At 37.8% G+C, this 16,867-nt stretch overlaps 1 protein-coding gene across 1 annotated transcript in view; it reads left to right on the top strand.

Annotated features, from left to right (window-relative positions):
- The first annotated feature begins 4,970 nt into the window (after positions 1 to 4,970).
- LOC127881221 (methylenetetrahydrofolate reductase-like) overlaps positions 4,971 to 16,867 on the top strand; it is a 25,207-nt gene continuing 13,310 nt past the window's right edge. The window contains exons 1-6 of the mRNA XM_052428952.1: positions 4,971 to 5,113; positions 5,623 to 5,858; positions 6,972 to 7,213; positions 8,447 to 8,563; positions 11,226 to 11,419; positions 13,661 to 14,227. Of these exons, the coding sequence (XP_052284912.1) occupies positions 5,641 to 5,858; positions 6,972 to 7,213; positions 8,447 to 8,563; positions 11,226 to 11,419; positions 13,661 to 14,227 (1,338 nt within the window). The 5' untranslated portion in view covers positions 4,971 to 5,113; positions 5,623 to 5,640. The remainder of the gene's footprint in view (positions 5,114 to 5,622; positions 5,859 to 6,971; positions 7,214 to 8,446; positions 8,564 to 11,225; positions 11,420 to 13,660; positions 14,228 to 16,867) is intronic.

Genomic DNA, 16,867 nt, shown 5'->3' with positions numbered 1-16,867 from the left:
TGGACTGAGGCAAGGTGAAGTTATGTCGCCGATTTTGTTTTCTTTATTTGTTGAAGATCTTGAATTGTACCTACAAGACAACATTAATTCTGGTTTGAGTATAGATGATATTACGATGATTTTACTATTATTTGCTGATGACATGGCCATTTTAGGCAAGTCACCTGCTGAAGTCCAGTCACATTTAGATAGATTGTATTTATACTGCAATTCTTGGGGTTTAAATGTAAACACTGCTAAAACAAAAATTATGGTGTTTCGGAAGAGAGGAGGTTTAAAACAAAATGAAAAATGGGCATACAATGGTAATGATATTGAAGTTGTTGATAACTTTAATTATTTAGGCACAGTACTAAATTATACTGGAAGTTTTAAATCAAACCAAGAACATTTGATTGGTAAAGCCCTTAAAGCCATGAATACATTGTTGATAAAATGTCATGACTTCGATATTAAACCAAAAATATTATGTCAGTTGTTTGACTCCTTTGTGGGTTCCATATTAAATTATTCCGCAGAAGTATGGGGTTTTAACAAGTCAGATGGCATTGAACGCATACATTTAAAATTTTGCAAACGATTACTTCAAGTTAAAATAAATACATGTAATGTTGCTGTTTATGGAGAATTAGGTAGATATCCATTGTATGTAAACAGGTTTGTAAAAATTATAAAATATTGGTTTAAAATTTTAACCAGTGAAAATATTATTATGCAAATTGTTTACAAACAAGCTTTAAACGATTGTAATAAAGGTTTTACAAATTGGGTCTCACATGTAAAAAACATGTTAAATAATTATGGATTTGGTTATGTATTTGAAAATCCAAATGTTGTGCAAATAAATAGTTTTATTAGAGAATTCAAATGTAGACTTGCTGACAATTTTAGACAAGAGTGGTATGGTAAACTGAATAGCAGTCCTGTATTAGATATGTATAAAGTTTTTAAAACCTCTTTTGAATATGAAGAATATTTGGACTTACTTCCTAGACGTCTGCGTTTATTTTTTGTAAGAATAAGAGTCTCTGCACACCCGTTGAGAATTCAAACTGGCAGATATGCCCAACACAATATTCCACGCAATGAACGTTATTGTTTATGTTGTAATGACACTGATTTAGAAGACGAATATCATTTTATATGTATATGCCGATGTTACATCGATTTAAGAAAAAAATATATAAGTAATACATATTATATTAATCCATCTGTGTATAAATTTCACAAATTATTAGTTTCTTGTGATAGATTAGTAATTTCCAATGTATGCAAATATATAAAAGAAGCTCTAGTTGTAAGAAATACAATCCTAAATAATACTGTTGAATAGTTTTTACCACCCCTAGTTAGAACTTATGTGTTCTTACCATATATTATGTTTATTTGTATTGATTTTATGTTATATAATGTTATGTTATTATTCGCATTCACGTGACAGAATATGATGTGTATTTTTAGTATTAAGACGATGTACTATTGTATAAGTCTGAATAAACTATGTCTGTCTGTCTGTCTGTCTGTCTGTCATATGGCAGTTGGACTGTCCGTCCGTCTGTCCGGCATTTCATCATGAACGCTTTAAGATATTGACCTGATATTTGGTGTGGGAGTCTACCTACAGGACTTTCGGATGAAGTATGACTTTCGTTCCGGTCCATTGAGTTTTGGCGAAGTTATGGGCCTTGGACTTTGACAAAGAAACTTGCTAATTCAAAGTAATGAATAATTTTCCTCTCTAATTGCTTCCAACATTATTTGTTTTTTTTCCACAAATTATTAACGTCAGCAATATTCAGACCTACGACCTCCTGTATTTGTTGCTTCCACTCGCTGCTTCTCTTTCCTTGGCCAATCAAAAAAGTGTTACATCAGCCATCGATAGATGAAGCATTCAGGATCACAAGGGGACTGATAGGGGATTTACGTACAAGGCCATAAGAAAATATTGCCTCGGGGCTTATCTCCACTGGCGAGTAAAATAGCGCTAATCCTCTTGTTTATCAGGGACAATAAAACACATCTCTTTGTATGGAGGGGAAGTATACTGTACGCCCATTCATGAGAGAAAAATTGGTGAAGGTCCATTATTTAAAAAAAACTAACTTGACAGCCAACTGGGGGTGGGGGCGGGCCCCTCCCTGCGTACGGGCCTAGCACCTTTTCATGAATCTAATCTCATCTTGCATATTTTCTACAAAATGTTCCCGATGTGGAGATGGCCTTTCGTGTGAACGACCACTGACCTTCTCAAAAGGTCAAGTTCACGATTAGGGGTAAACGGTCAAATAAGGCGTCATATAAATTGACCAAACTGCAACAATATTTGTCATAAAGGTACCGCATATTCTCAGCATGTAAAGATTGCGGTTCGCGCAAGACCTGTTTCCCGTACTTTAAGGTCAGGTCACATATACTTTGTGATTTAAGGTTAAATAAGTTTCACGGTACAGCCAATCAATAACTGTTTACACAGGCCAATATATCTAATTGCTTACACTTATTTCCATGTTTAGAATATGTAACAAATACAATCTCTGATAAAACAAGATACAACTTTAAAGGACACTTACTCATTCGTAAATAACTCAAAACACAATTTAGATGAATATATTTAGTATGTTCAGTCAGATTTCTGACTAAACACATAACTTATCAATACTTATCGATTTTCAATTTCGTTAATTAATGTTTCCTTTGTTTCGAAGTTTGAAATTGTCCGCTCGACGATTGCGTTTAACCGTTCGAGCATAAGGTCAAAGTAACACTAGTGATCGGGGGGTCACGGGTTCGATCTCAACTGTGGGAGCGTTCTTTGGATGAAACGGACGCGCGATGGTTTCAAATGAGCCTTAGGCGTTCTATGTAATCTAGCTAAATTAAATAGGTTTAAGCTTAACACTTGGATATCGGAATCAATTTAGGGCATAGCAGTGCTTTTTCAGACAGTATTTTCATCATTCCCTTTGTCGCAACTGCATGTTCACGATGTACGTGGGGATGACGGGTCACATGAAAGACCATTGTCTCTTATCCAATGGCCACGTTCTCGCGTAGGGGCAAACGGTCAAAAACGTCATATACATTGACCAAACTGCAATAGTATCCGTCATTGGACTATTGTTTTTAACGTGCCGCACATGTTCAGCATGTTGCAGGTTTGCCAAAAATAAGAACACATTTTCTCTGTTTGGTAAAATAACATGCATTGATACATGTAACATGTTTCCCATGTTGAGTGAACGTGTTGCGCGGATAGGCGCCGATCACACTGTGTCGTTTTGAATACAGCATTCATTGCCAACGTGCTCGATGGGCATAATACGGACAGCATCTGCTTTATTAAGTCAGTTGTCATACACATGGATTCTTTACCCCTTCACTCATCTTATAACCAAAATGTGTTCTCAAAAATAAATAAAATAGATCCATGTTTTTTTTTAAATATTTAATCTTCGTTAAACGCAAAATAAAATGGGTTGCAATACCGTCATAATGGTGCTTACCTTACGGCCCAGTCTCTATGATGCCGGCGGAATGAACCGGGGCTCCACCAGGGACAACCGGGATGAACCGGGACAACCGGTGCTCCACCGGGAAAGTATTAAAATGTTTAATACCTTCGGCACCGGAAACAACCGGGACGGCACCGGGAACAACCGGGACGGCACCGAAGCTCCAACGGGGCCCATACAGACTCCGGCAGAGCTACGGCAACGCCCCGGTGGAGCCCCGGCGAATGCCGACAGAGACCCGGTATAGCTACGTTACATAAGTAAACCGGCGCTCTGCCGGGACGCCACCGGCATTCACCGGGGCATTACCGGCGACGACCGGGGTTAAACCTGGGCGTTGCCGTAGTTCTGCCGGGGCCTGATGCCGGTATAGCCCCAGTGAGTGCCGGTGGAGATACGGTATACCGGGGTTCTGCCGGTACGCTGCCGGCTTTCACCGGGGCTCAACCGGGGCATTACGGGCGACAACCGGGGCTCTGCCGGGGCTTAATCGGGATAAACCGTATTCAGTTCGGGGTTGCCGGGACTCTGCCGGGCTGTTGACCGGCTTCAACCGGGGCGGAACCGGGAAATAGTGAGACCGCGTTAAAAAAATTCTTCGAATCATCCCGGTTCTCGCCGGGCGACCGGCGTTAGCAAATCTACCGGCAATAGTGAGACTTGTGCTTTAAGAGGCAGGTTCGATCCTCTCTCCAGAAACGTTATCAAGATTTTTAAAACACGAAGTAATGGCTCTCCTCGTGAAACGGACTCGATAGAGTTCCAAGGCTTTCGATGTACACAAATTGTCGTTACCAATTTTCCGCACATTCCTGGGTTATGTGAACTTGAACTCAGTCATGTGCACGACAGTAGCATAAAAAGGTGTTCTATGTCCAGTAATACAGATGTGTTCCCGAGTTATATGCCCATGTTCATAGCTGACAAACCCGTGCGTGAGTATTTGAAAACGCTTTTCATTATTTTAATTCAGTTAATTTTGTTTCATTTGTGTTCACGAGTTAAATAAATTACGATGCATTTTAAAGATCCGAAAATATATTAGACTATAACCGTTTTGTTTTGATGAATTATTTATTTATAGGATTATATAAGCCCGATTAATGAAAACAAATATCATTTAAATTGATTCATCCGTTGTGATCGTGCACTTACACTACGCTCGGCGATTATCCCTCATACACCCCCTATTGTAGTTATTTTTGTAAAATATGAACTCGACCGATGAAAGCTTGTTAATTGTGTTTCCAAAGTTTTTGATACCAAACGAACATTTAAATGCAGATGCATTATTAAAATATGTATATAAATATGTGTTACTCCTGTACATCAAAATGCGAAGAATCGCTGCTATAACAAAGACACTGTATTCACTCTGTACACCCCTACTATTGGACCGTCCAAATGATTGGCTCGTTTTGATTGGTCAACCGTTCTTATATAAGCCGGTATTTACAAAGTTTCAGTCTCTCAGCTTTGCAAAACAGCAACGAGAAGGCTATGCTTTATTTCCGTGCATGCTGAATGAATCTGTATATCAGTGTCATCATCGTGTTGTGTACGGAAATTAAAGTCCAGCAGTGCTCCACACTCGTGAAGTATGCCACTTGTAAACGTAATTCTCTATGCAATATAGATTTTGATGTCGATTTATTGGATAAATAAGTAACTTCACGCAAGTATAGTGTTTGACATTAATCAGCTGTTTTCTGTTGTAAACATCATTAAAAATAAAGATGTTTTTATTTTGAAAATATTTGCAATTAATGTTACTCTTACATCAACGTATAAAATTGTCACTTAATTGTTATTGTCTGTGTATTGTACCTTGTGTTTAATATGAACTGTAAATGCAATGTTTTTAATAACTTACATGTGTTATAATATACATATACAAACTGAATACTTCTTCATTATCTTGTCCACAACTGACGGATTGACACTCGTGTGTCATTCATGTGTCATTCATGCTCAAGTGAAAATAAATTCACCGATTTATCCTCAGTTGCAATACTTCACCGGCATGTGTTAAAATAATTATTGCGTTTTAAAAATCAGTTAACAAATTCACAATACGATACGTGTATGTTATTGCATTTGATTGCAGAGATAAACACCGATAGTCATGCCGGGATCGGAAGAATGTGCAGATTCAAACGCATGTAATGTCTTAGCGACTATACATGCAGAGAAAACTAACGGAAAATCACATTCCCCTAAGGGGCCTCGCTACAAGCGGCTGATAGATCGCATTAACAAACGAATCAACAACGGTTCAAAGTTTTTCTCTTTGGAATACTTTCCAGCTAGAACAGTAAATGGAGCCGTTAATTTACTTGCAAGGTCAGTGCATTTGCATTTTTCGTGCAATCTCGCATGGACTATTAATTTGTAATCCAAAATGGTGGTAATAGCGTGAACGTCTATTTTTAGAATCAACACATGGGTCTAAATATAGCACAGAGAAAAAACCGACAATATTTGACCCACTTTTAGCGTGCAAAAATTGGAATTATTTTTGTAGATTGTTGACATTTTCCTGAATTTGAGTGTTTGTTGCAGTTTAGACTTAAATATATGCTATTGCTAATAACAAAAATAAAGTTTTATGTCGGGTTTAATTTTAAGGGGAAGATGGCTGGTCCTTACATGACACGAAAATTAACATCAGAATGGGAATTCTGTTCAATCATTAAATCATGATATTATTCAATAATTATGATTTTACATAAAATATTTGTAAAAAGTGTACTGAAACAAATTGAATTGGTTGTTTGTGTTGTACATTAAATGTAGCTGTTTTTATTCCAAAACTTTGTTTATCAATGAAAGTTCTTTCAAGTTCGTTAAACATATTCATTTGAAACAAATAATATTATTATGCCCCCCTTCGAAGCAGAGGAGGTATATTGTTTTGCTCATGTCGGTCGGACTGTCAGTCGGTCTGTCAGTCTGTCTGTCCGTCCACCAGGTGGTTGTCAGATGATCACTTGGGCATAGGATCATGAAACTTCATAGGTACATTGATCATGACTCGCAGATGACCCCTATTGAATTTTAGGTCACTAGGTCAAGGTCACAGGTGAAGGTCACAGTTACTGGAAATAGGCATTTAAAGGATTTAGCATGGTTCAAACAAGGGAAACAACTACTGTTTATGCATGTTCTTTTTGTTGCAGCATTTGCCTCCCTTGTAATATATTTAAATTTTATTCCCCCCCCCCACCACCACCGCCACCACCACCACCACCACCACCATCGTTCACATTGACAAAAAACGTATTCACACAATGGCTGCTACTACAACTTATAGCCCATATAGGGGGGCATGCATGTTTTAAGAATTGCCCTTGTTTATACATTGAATTACATACAAAATTAATTGTATGAACATGTTTGAATGGGATTGGAACGAAAGACAATGTCACTTTGAGATCACAGAGCTATAATTCACAGGTTTGAGAGCATGGGAGCAGGTAAGCCGCTGTTCTGTGACATCACATGGCACCCAGCAGGTGACCCAGGCAACGTCTCAAAGCCCACCAGCTCCCTGTGCATGGCGTCGACCATGCTCAACTACTGTGGACTGGAGACTATGCTCCACATCACGTGTGCCGACCAGTCTGTGGAGCAGCTGAAGGCCAATCTGCAGAAGGCCAAGGATTTGGGCATCAGGAATCTTTTGGCCCTTAGAGGAGGTCAGACATGGTCAATTTTATGAGCCATGTTGTGGAAAAAATTCAGCTTAATGCTTATGCATAATGTGTTGCCGAAGATTAGCGTGTGCAGTCCACACAGGCTAATCAGGGACAACATTTTCTGTCTTTTTAACGAATTTCGTGTACAAGATGTTTCCATTGAAAGAAAATCCAGTGAAGGTGGAAATTGTTGTCCCTTATTAGCCTGTGTGTCACAGGCTTATCTTGGATGGCACTTTACCCTCATGCATTAAGCCCAGTTTTTTTCAGAACGCATCTCATATATTACAGAAATGTGAAGTGTCATGCCACTGCGGCACTTTTTTGGTTGGTCACTCTGTAAAATGTCGTGTTGCAAACATGTCCACATTTCACAGGCGATTAAATGGAAACTTCAAATATGATATCACCATAAAGCCTTCATACCAATGAGCTGCAGACAATATATATTTTATCCCTCGATGAACATGTTATGTGGGGGTATAAGTCACGTTCAATGGTGAAAACTCTAGCTAGCAACAAGTAATTTTTGGGTGCCAGTGGCTATTTTGGTATTATTTTTTGACAGATCTATCACAATGTGTGTTGCAATCTGCAGATGTCTTGATCATGTGTGTGCTGCACTTTTAATACCTAGCTCCTCCATCTGTTTCTTTTTTAAATTAATTGCAAAAGTAGTTCATATGTCTAATGAGCTCAGTAAGTTGAACCTTAACAAATATAGTATTTGAAAACACTTTTGTTCTCAATTTTTAAGTACATGTTAGCAAAAACAACAACACAACACAGGGCTCAACATTAACAGTTGTCCTATTGCCCCTGGCTAGTAAAAGTTGGGTCTGGGCAAGTTATTTTATAATCTAGTTGTCTCCCCGGGGCAAGTGCAAAAAAAGAACAAAGAGCATTTAATTTAGACTTAAAATAGACTTAAATTGCTGTAATTATTTTGTTGAATGTGCAAAAATAAAAAAGGTTTTATGGTGTATGATTTTGATCTTTATTTAAAAATATGAGGGTTACAGTTAATGTGATATTTCATGTTTGGGCAAGTGGCTTTACATTCAGGGCAAGTAGATTTTCTAAGTACTTGAACGGCAGGGCGAGTTGGTTTTTAGGTTAATGTTGAGCCCTGCAACTCCCAATTTTCGAAATGGTGAAGAAAACAAAATGGTCAATCACTGTTTTTGTGTGACACATTTGTTTATACCATGTTTATGTCTCCTGTCCCCACAGACCCCCCAGATGGGAAGGGCAACTGGACATTCCAGACGGGCGGCCTCAACTATTCCTCGGACCTTGTGAGGCTTATACGGCAGGAGTTTGAGGACTTCTTCATCATCTGTGTTGCTGGTCAGTTAACCATTTGAATGCTGGGAAATTTGTCATCTGCTAAAATGTTGTCTGCCGAATTTCTAAAATAAGCATATTCTTCGATTTTTTTCAAAGAATACTATCAGAATAGCAAACAGTTTGGATCCTGATGAGACGCCACGTTCTGTGGCGTCTCATCAGGATCCAAACTGTTTGCAAAGGCCTTCAAAATTCGGTTACCACACTGAAAGGGTTAACAACTGAAGTGATCCAGGGTTCAATACTTTTACCATCTTAAGTTGATCTTACTTTTTTATAGTATATAAAATAAAGTATACAGAATATGGGACTCATGGCAGGTCAAAAACTAGGTCAGGGGGTCACTAAGTGCATTTCAAGGATTTAGCATGGTGTCCGCTCTCTAATCGAAGTCGTTTTCATCCAATCTTCACCATACTTGGTCAGAAGTTGTATCAAGACAATATCTAGATCATGTTCAAATATGGGTCATGCTTGGTCAAAAAGTAGGTCACTGGGTCACTTAGTGCATTTCAAGGATTTATCGTGGTGTACGTTCTCTAATTGAAGTAGTTTTCATCTGATCTTCACCAAATTTGGTCAGAAGTTGTGTCCAAATGATATCTATGTCAGGTGTAAATATGAGTCATGCTGTTCAAAAACTAGGTCACGAGGTCACTTAGTGCATTTCAAGCATTTAACATGGTGTGTGCTCTCTAATTGATGTAGCGTTCATCCAATCGGCACCAAATTTGGTCAGAACTTGTGTCTAGATGATATGTAGGTCAAATTCAAATATGGGTCATAGTAAAGTTATCAAGTTGTCCAAAACCTTCAAAGGGCATTTCTTGTGACAGTTTGGCACTCTTGTTATACAAGAGATGATAATTGTAATTATCATTATTTTTAAAAAGAAAGACCTGAAAAAGGCATTGAATTATATTCTTATTGCAGAGATTTTTTCCTTCTTTATAAAGTACTGGAAAACTGCACATCATCATAATTGAATGATGGAAATTATAAGTAGATTCATTGGATATTATAATAGTATAAATAACATAAGAGACTTTTGAGTAAAATATTCTGTAAAACATCTAAAAGGGAATCACAAACAAAGTTATACCTTAGGAAACATAAAACATGCATGAAGCATATGTATTACCAACAATGTGACTATGCATATCTTAGAAAATGCAATTGTATAAGAGCATATGTTATCAAATTATTGACCAACGAAGTGTCTTAAAGCAGATGCTAGAATAATAAGTTATCGGAGTGCAAAATGCACACCTAGAGATAATATGTATTGGGTTGCAGACTAACAATATAACGAACCGGTACATGCCAAACAGATACCAAAATAATGAATTTACATATTTGACACCTAAAGGATTAATTATCAGAAGGCTGTATTTCCATATCTGTAGAATTATTGCTTATCAACACCAGAACACACTCTTTTGCTTACCTTTTGTGTCAAAATTCGGTCCATTCAGTATGTATTCGTTATGTGTCTGTTTTATACGTCATTAATGTTGCACATGAATTAGCAAAAGGCCCATCAGATTTTGCACGAGTTGCCGTTTGATATACTAGTATGTATTTTGTTCTTAATACAAAATTAGTCTCCCGACCACAGCCGGAGAGGAGAGGTCATAATTTCTTGCTGTCACAGGCGGGGCCTGTTGCGGGTCTTTGCATCTTATCTTGAAAACATTGTGTTGTGTTAATAAGCAGAAATAAAAGCGTAAAGAAATCTCAATTGGACTTTGTCTACGTTTACGGTTTATGTTAATGCGATATCTACAAACTGTGACACAGTGATCTAGGTTATCCTACTTGTTATCTAGGTTATCCAATGGGATTATTTTTAATCAGGTTATTCCACTCTTGTTATACTGGTTATCCCATTCGTGTTATCCAGAGTATCCTATGGAATTCATGTTATTCGGATTATTTTCGACTCTTGCAATCCAGGTTATCACACTCTTGTTATTCAGGTTATGATTATCCCACTCTTGTTATCCAGGTTATCCCACTATTGTTATCCCGGTAATCCCACTATTGTTATCCAGATTATCCCACTATTAATATCAAGGTTATCTCATTCTTGTCATCCAGGTTATACCACTCGTGTTATCCACATTATAGCACTCTTGTTATCCAGGTAATCCCACTATTGTTATCCATATGATCCCACTATTGTTATCCAGGTTATCTCACTCTTGTTATCCAGGTTATCTTATGGGATTTTTGTTATCCCACTCTTGTTATCCAGGTTATCCCACTCTTGTTATCCAGGTTATCTTATGGCATTCTTGTTATCCAACTCTTGTTATCAAGGTTATCCCGCTCTTGTTATTCAGATTATGTTATGGGATTCTTGTTATCCTGTTCTTTTGTATCCAGGTTATCACACTCTTGTAATCCAGGTTATATCAGGGATAAGTGTTATTCCACTCTTGTTATCCAGGTTAGCACACTCTTGTTATCCAGCTTATCCCATTCATAATAACCAGGTTATCCCACTCGTGTTCTTAAGGTTATCACACTTTTGTTATCCAGGTTATCCCGCTCTTGTTTTCCAGGTAATCCAAATTGTTACACATGTTATCTCTTTCTTGTTATCCAGGTTATCCCACTCATGTTATCCAGGTTATCCCATGGGATTCTTGTTATCCAGGTTATCCCACTGGCCATCCTGAAAGCGAGTCCTATGAAGAGGACTTGAAAAATTTGAAAAAGAAAGTTGTCGCGGGCGCAGATTTCATCATCACACAGTTGTTTTTCAAGGCATCAACGTTTATCAAGTTCTTCAACGACTGTAGAGCTATCGGCATTAATTGTCCCATCATACCAGGATTGCTTCCTATACAGGTTTGCTGGTTAATTTGCAGTTAGTTCATCTGTTGTATGAGGTTTACCCCATATGACATATTGTAACATCAATAATGCTTCCTACAAAGCTTGTATACTTGAATGCAGTTTTTTTTTTACTTCTTTGTGACCCCCCGAAAAATTTTCCTTTCCCCTTGGATTTTTTTTACCCTCTGCAGCAGGTAAATTTTCCCCTAGATTTCATTTTTCCCCCCTAAAAAAAAATATATATTTTTTTTTTAACTGTAAATACACAAGTTATCCTGATCCAGTGTAGAAAATAAAACATATTTCATAATTAAATGATCTGTTGCATTGAATTTGTTTATAAAAAAGTAAAATATGTTATATTTATTATTTAAGACTCTTCTTATTTTCCCCAAAATCAAGCGTTTCGCGTGATTTTTTCCCCCAAAATCCGGCATTTCGCGCAATTTTTTCCCCTAAAAAAAGGCCAGGCCCTTTCCCCAAAATCAGATAAAAACCCCTGGTCAATGGGTGATGTCCTTGAACACTTGCTAAGACAACCACATCACTTGACCTCATTTTATCCTTGCTGTATACCTACTTCAGGACTTGGACTTCTTAACCCTTTACCTCTTAGATATGTATTTTGACATGTTTGTAGTCCTTCAGAACGTTAAATTAAATTAAATACCTTTCTTACTAGATTCAAGTTTTAAAGGCTTCATTCCCAACCCTTAGATACTGATGAGCAGCAAACAGCATAAAACCTGAACAGCCTGCAAGGTTTTATGCTGTTTGCACATAGCCATTTTCACTTTGCCTCAGAGTGGGAAAGGGTCAAAATGGGCTAATTTATCAACAGATGTATTGACAAGGCTTCTTCCACTGTTGGCATATGAGTTTCTGAATGCCACATCTTTTATCAAATAATTTATAAATTGGTGTGCACCTTAAAGTTTGCATTGTTAAAAATTAATCAATTTAGGCATACAAGTTACTGTAGACTTGGTAAGTCTTTTTGTGTGTATTCTGAGTAGCCTAGGCTGAAAATGAGGCCGGTTTTACATGAAAAGGCTAAATTTTAGTGTACTACATGAAATAAAAGTTCTTTGATGATTTCTTATGCTTTTTTATCATTGATGACTTTGCTTCTATGGTCTATTGATATTTATCAGTGTAGAGCATGATTATGGGGATGAATTTATATTTCCCAATCTATAATTTATATTACCCACTCTATAATTTATATTACCCACTCTATAATTTATTTTACCCACTCTATAATTTATATTACCCACTCTATAATTTATATTACCCACTCTATAATTTATATTACCCACTCTCTAATTTATATTACCCACTCTATAATTTATATTACCCACTCTATAATTTATATTACCCACTCTTCAATTTATATTACCCACTCTATAATTTATATTACCCACTCTATAATTTATATTACCCACTCTATAATTTATATTACCCACTCTATAATTTATATTACCCTCTCTATAATTTATATTACCCACTCTATAATTTATATTACCCTCTCTATAATTTATATTACCCACTCTATAATTTATATTACTCACTATAATTTATATTACCCACTCTATAATTTATATTACCCACTCTATAATTTTTATTACCCACTATAATTTATATTACCCACTCTATAATTTTTATTTCATTATATGAGCCTCCTTCTGTGAAAACTTGGCTTAATGAATGTACATGTACATTTCAGACTTAGTGTTGTCCTTGGCTTAATGAATGTACGATGCAGACTAAGTGTTGTCCAGGATAAGTATTTTTATGCCCCCGGATCGAATGATCGGGGGTATATTGTTTTTGGCCTGCCTGTCTGTCATTCTGTCACTCTGTCCCAAAACTTTAACCTTGGTTAAAGTTTTGTGATAACTTTTGCAATATTGAAGATAGCAGCTTGATATTTGGCATGCATGTGTATCTCATGGAGCTGCACATTTTGAGTGATGAAAGGTCAAGGTCATTCTTCAAGGTCAAATATATGGCTTCAAAGTGGCGCAATAAGGGGCATTGTGTTTCTGACAAACACATCTCTTGTTCGTTTAGAAGAAATCTCATATAAACCAAAAAACTTTTCTATGCAGAAGGTGTTGTTCATAATTAGCCTGTACAGACTGGATGGGCTAATCTTGGACGACACTGTACATTGATTGAGCTCAGTTTGACACAGGCAAGGCTATGTTGTAACATTTTACATCCAAATTACCTTATATCACTTTGCAATAGGCGTATCAGTCACTGAGACACATAGTGAAGCTGTCTAGACTAGAGGTCCCCCAGGACATCATAGATGACATCAACCCAATCAAAGACAACGACGAGGCCATACGCAACTACGGCGTGGATCAGACCGTTACCATGGCCAGAGAACTCTTCGATAGTGGCCTTGTTCACGGGCTCCACTTCTATACTCTCAATCGTGAGGTGGCTACCATCGAAATTCTCAAAAGGCTTGGCATGTGGTACGTGGATCCATGGAAACCACTACCTTGGAAACCTTCTGCCAACCACCACAGGATGACTGAAGAGGTGCGTCCCATCTTTTGGCAGTGTCGACCGAAAAGTTACGTACATCGTACATCAAACTGGGATGAGTTTCCGAACGGACGCTGGGGAAATTCCTCTGCAGCCGCTTTCGGAGATCTGCAGGACTATTATTTGTTTTACCTGAAGACGAAGGGTTCCCAAGAGGAGCTGCTGAAAATGTGGGGCAAGGAGTTGAACTCTGAACGTGACGTGTTTGAAGTGTTCAGAAATTATCTGACAGGAGAGGTGAACAAAGATGGTGTTAAGGTACTTAATTTATTTCTTTAAATGTTGAATAATGTATTTTAAAATGTTTGTAATACAAATAATGCATGTTCATATTTATTTTTAGAAGCCTTTGACAAAATATTTACAGACTTATTTTCATATCAAAGATAAAATATGTAAAGAAAACCAAAATAATACTCATTTTAGCCATTAACAATTATGAGTTAACACTATAGGAGCATAGGTCATTCTATGAATAGACATGTTTGTATAACTGTACTGCCATCATAAAAAGCATTCAAACATTAAAGCCACACACCTTGAATTGAACTTAAATTTAAGTATAAATAAGAAACATATTTTATCTATGCCAATTAGAATATATCTGGTGGTTACAAGCTAGAAATCAGTCTTTTTTGCGCTTTAAAACTTCTTGTTTGTTCAAAAGGATGTTTAGAAATCCTACTTTTGGTTTAAAAAGCGGTACCGTTTGAAAAATAATAAATAACTTGCTTACTAGGCTATAGATTTAATTTTTATCTATGCCAATTAGAATATATCTGGTGGTTACAAGGTAGAAATCCATCTTTTTGCGCTTTAAAACTAAAAAATAATCGCATTTGTCGAAATGGATGTATACCTTTAGAAATTCTACTATCGGTTTTAAAATAAAAAATAATAATAAATTACTTGCTACATGTAACTAGGCTATAGATTTAATGAAAATTTTGCACACTTTCAATCAAATTGCATCTATATGTATTGATTAACATGTATTTAATTTCAAGGTGTGTGGCTTTATTATTTAAGCCAAACAATCGGTTGATTTTCATAGCTGGCCAATTTATAACTGTTTGGGAGAGACATCATCATTAAAGTCATTTATTTTGTGTGGTGGTGGGCATCATTGTTTTACAAAAATTTATTGTAATGAATATGAGAACTGCATTTTTAGCTCACCTGATTGCTCAGGTGAGCTTTTCTGACCGGTCTTTGTCCGTGGTCCGTCCGTCCATCCATTTACATTTGCTCGTAAACACTCTAGAGGCCACATTTCTTGTCCCATCTTCATGGAACTTGGTCAGAAGCTTTGCCCAATTAAAATCTTGGCCGAGTTCGAAACTGGGTTGTGCCGGGTCAAAAACTAGGTCACTAGGTCAAAAAAAGAAATACCTTGTAAGCACTGTAGAAGTCACATTTTATGTCCAGTTGGGGTAGCATCAGACGCTTCCCTCTGCTTTTGCTTTGCTCTCTTATGCTCGGCAAGGCAGACACGATGCTGCTCGTGTTTTTTAGCTCCGACCTTTAAACGCGATCTCCAGGCACTATGATTCTGGGCGAGCTTCTCCCATGAGTCGGGTTCAATGCTAAACAGCTTGGTGGATACTTTCAGCGAGTCTTTGAACCGCTTCTTTTGACCACCTCTAGAGCGTGAGCCATTAACTAGTTTACCATAGAACAACTGTTTTGGGATGCGTGTGTTGTCCATCCTACAAACGTGACCAGCCCAGCGAAGTTGGCTTGACCACAGTATGGTGTCGATACCGTACATGTTTGCACGGCTCAGTACCTCAGTATCCGGGATCTTGTCTTGCCATCAGATGCCTAGTACAAATGTATTTTTCGAAGGCATACTGTGTGAAAGTGGTTCAGCTTCTTGGTATGTCTCTGGTACACCGTCCAGGTCTCGCTGGCATACAGTAGTGCTGTAAGTACAACTGCTCTGTACACATTGAGCTTTGTCGCTGATGTGATACCTCGGCGGTTCCATACAGTTTTGTTTAGGCGACCAAAGGCAGAGCTTGCTTTAGCTATGCGGGAGTTGACTTCGTCATCAATATGGACGTTTCTGGATAGGGTGCTACCAAGATATGTAAACTTCTTCACAGGATTGAGACGCTGAGACTTGTTGAGATGTTTGGCTCGATGTAAGGGCTTTTTGGTGCTGGTTGGAACATGACCTCAGTCTTTTTAGTGCTGATTGTCAGACCAAAACTGTCACAGGCATCTGAGAATCTGTTCAGGCTCTGTTGCATGTCAGCCTCTGTTGAAGCATTAAGGGCACAATCATCTGCAAAGAGAAGGTCTCTTAGCCTTTTGAAGTGGTCCTTGGTCTTGGCTTTCAAACGCTGTGCGGTACCTGATGTCAATGCCTGGGTCACTTTCAGAGAAGGCATCTGCGAGCATGGCAGTGAACATCATGCTGAAGAATGTCGGGGCTAAAACGCATCCTTGCTTGACGCCATTTGTAACCTTAAAGGGTGAAGATTGATTACCATCATCAAGAACATGGGCCTGCATACCGTCATAAAATTGGCGTACCATCGTTATGAATCTTGATGGACAGCCGTATTTCTCCATGATTTTCCATAAACCAGTCCTGTTCACAGTATCAAATGCTTTGGTGAGGTCTACAAATGTTGTGTAGAGGCTGACATTCTGTTCTTGGCATTTCTCTTGCAGTTGTTTAGCAGCAAAAATCATGTCCATTGTACCACGACCGGAGCAAATTCCGCACTGACTTTCAGGAAGGTGGCCTTTTTCAAGGTGGATTAGGAGTCTGTTCAATAGTATGCGTGCAAGGATCTTTCCTGCGATGGATAATAGAGATTCCCTCGGTGGTTGTCGCACGACTGTATGTTGCCTTTACGCTTGTAGAGGTGAACTATTGACGCATTC

Source organism: Dreissena polymorpha, chromosome 5 (assembly GCF_020536995.1).
Source record: "Dreissena polymorpha isolate Duluth1 chromosome 5, UMN_Dpol_1.0, whole genome shotgun sequence".
In the NCBI taxonomy this organism is placed as follows: domain Eukaryota; kingdom Metazoa; phylum Mollusca; class Bivalvia; order Myida; family Dreissenidae; genus Dreissena; species Dreissena polymorpha.
The sequence above is the reverse complement of the archived record's forward strand: the minus strand, read 5'-3'. Positions and strand labels throughout refer to the sequence as shown.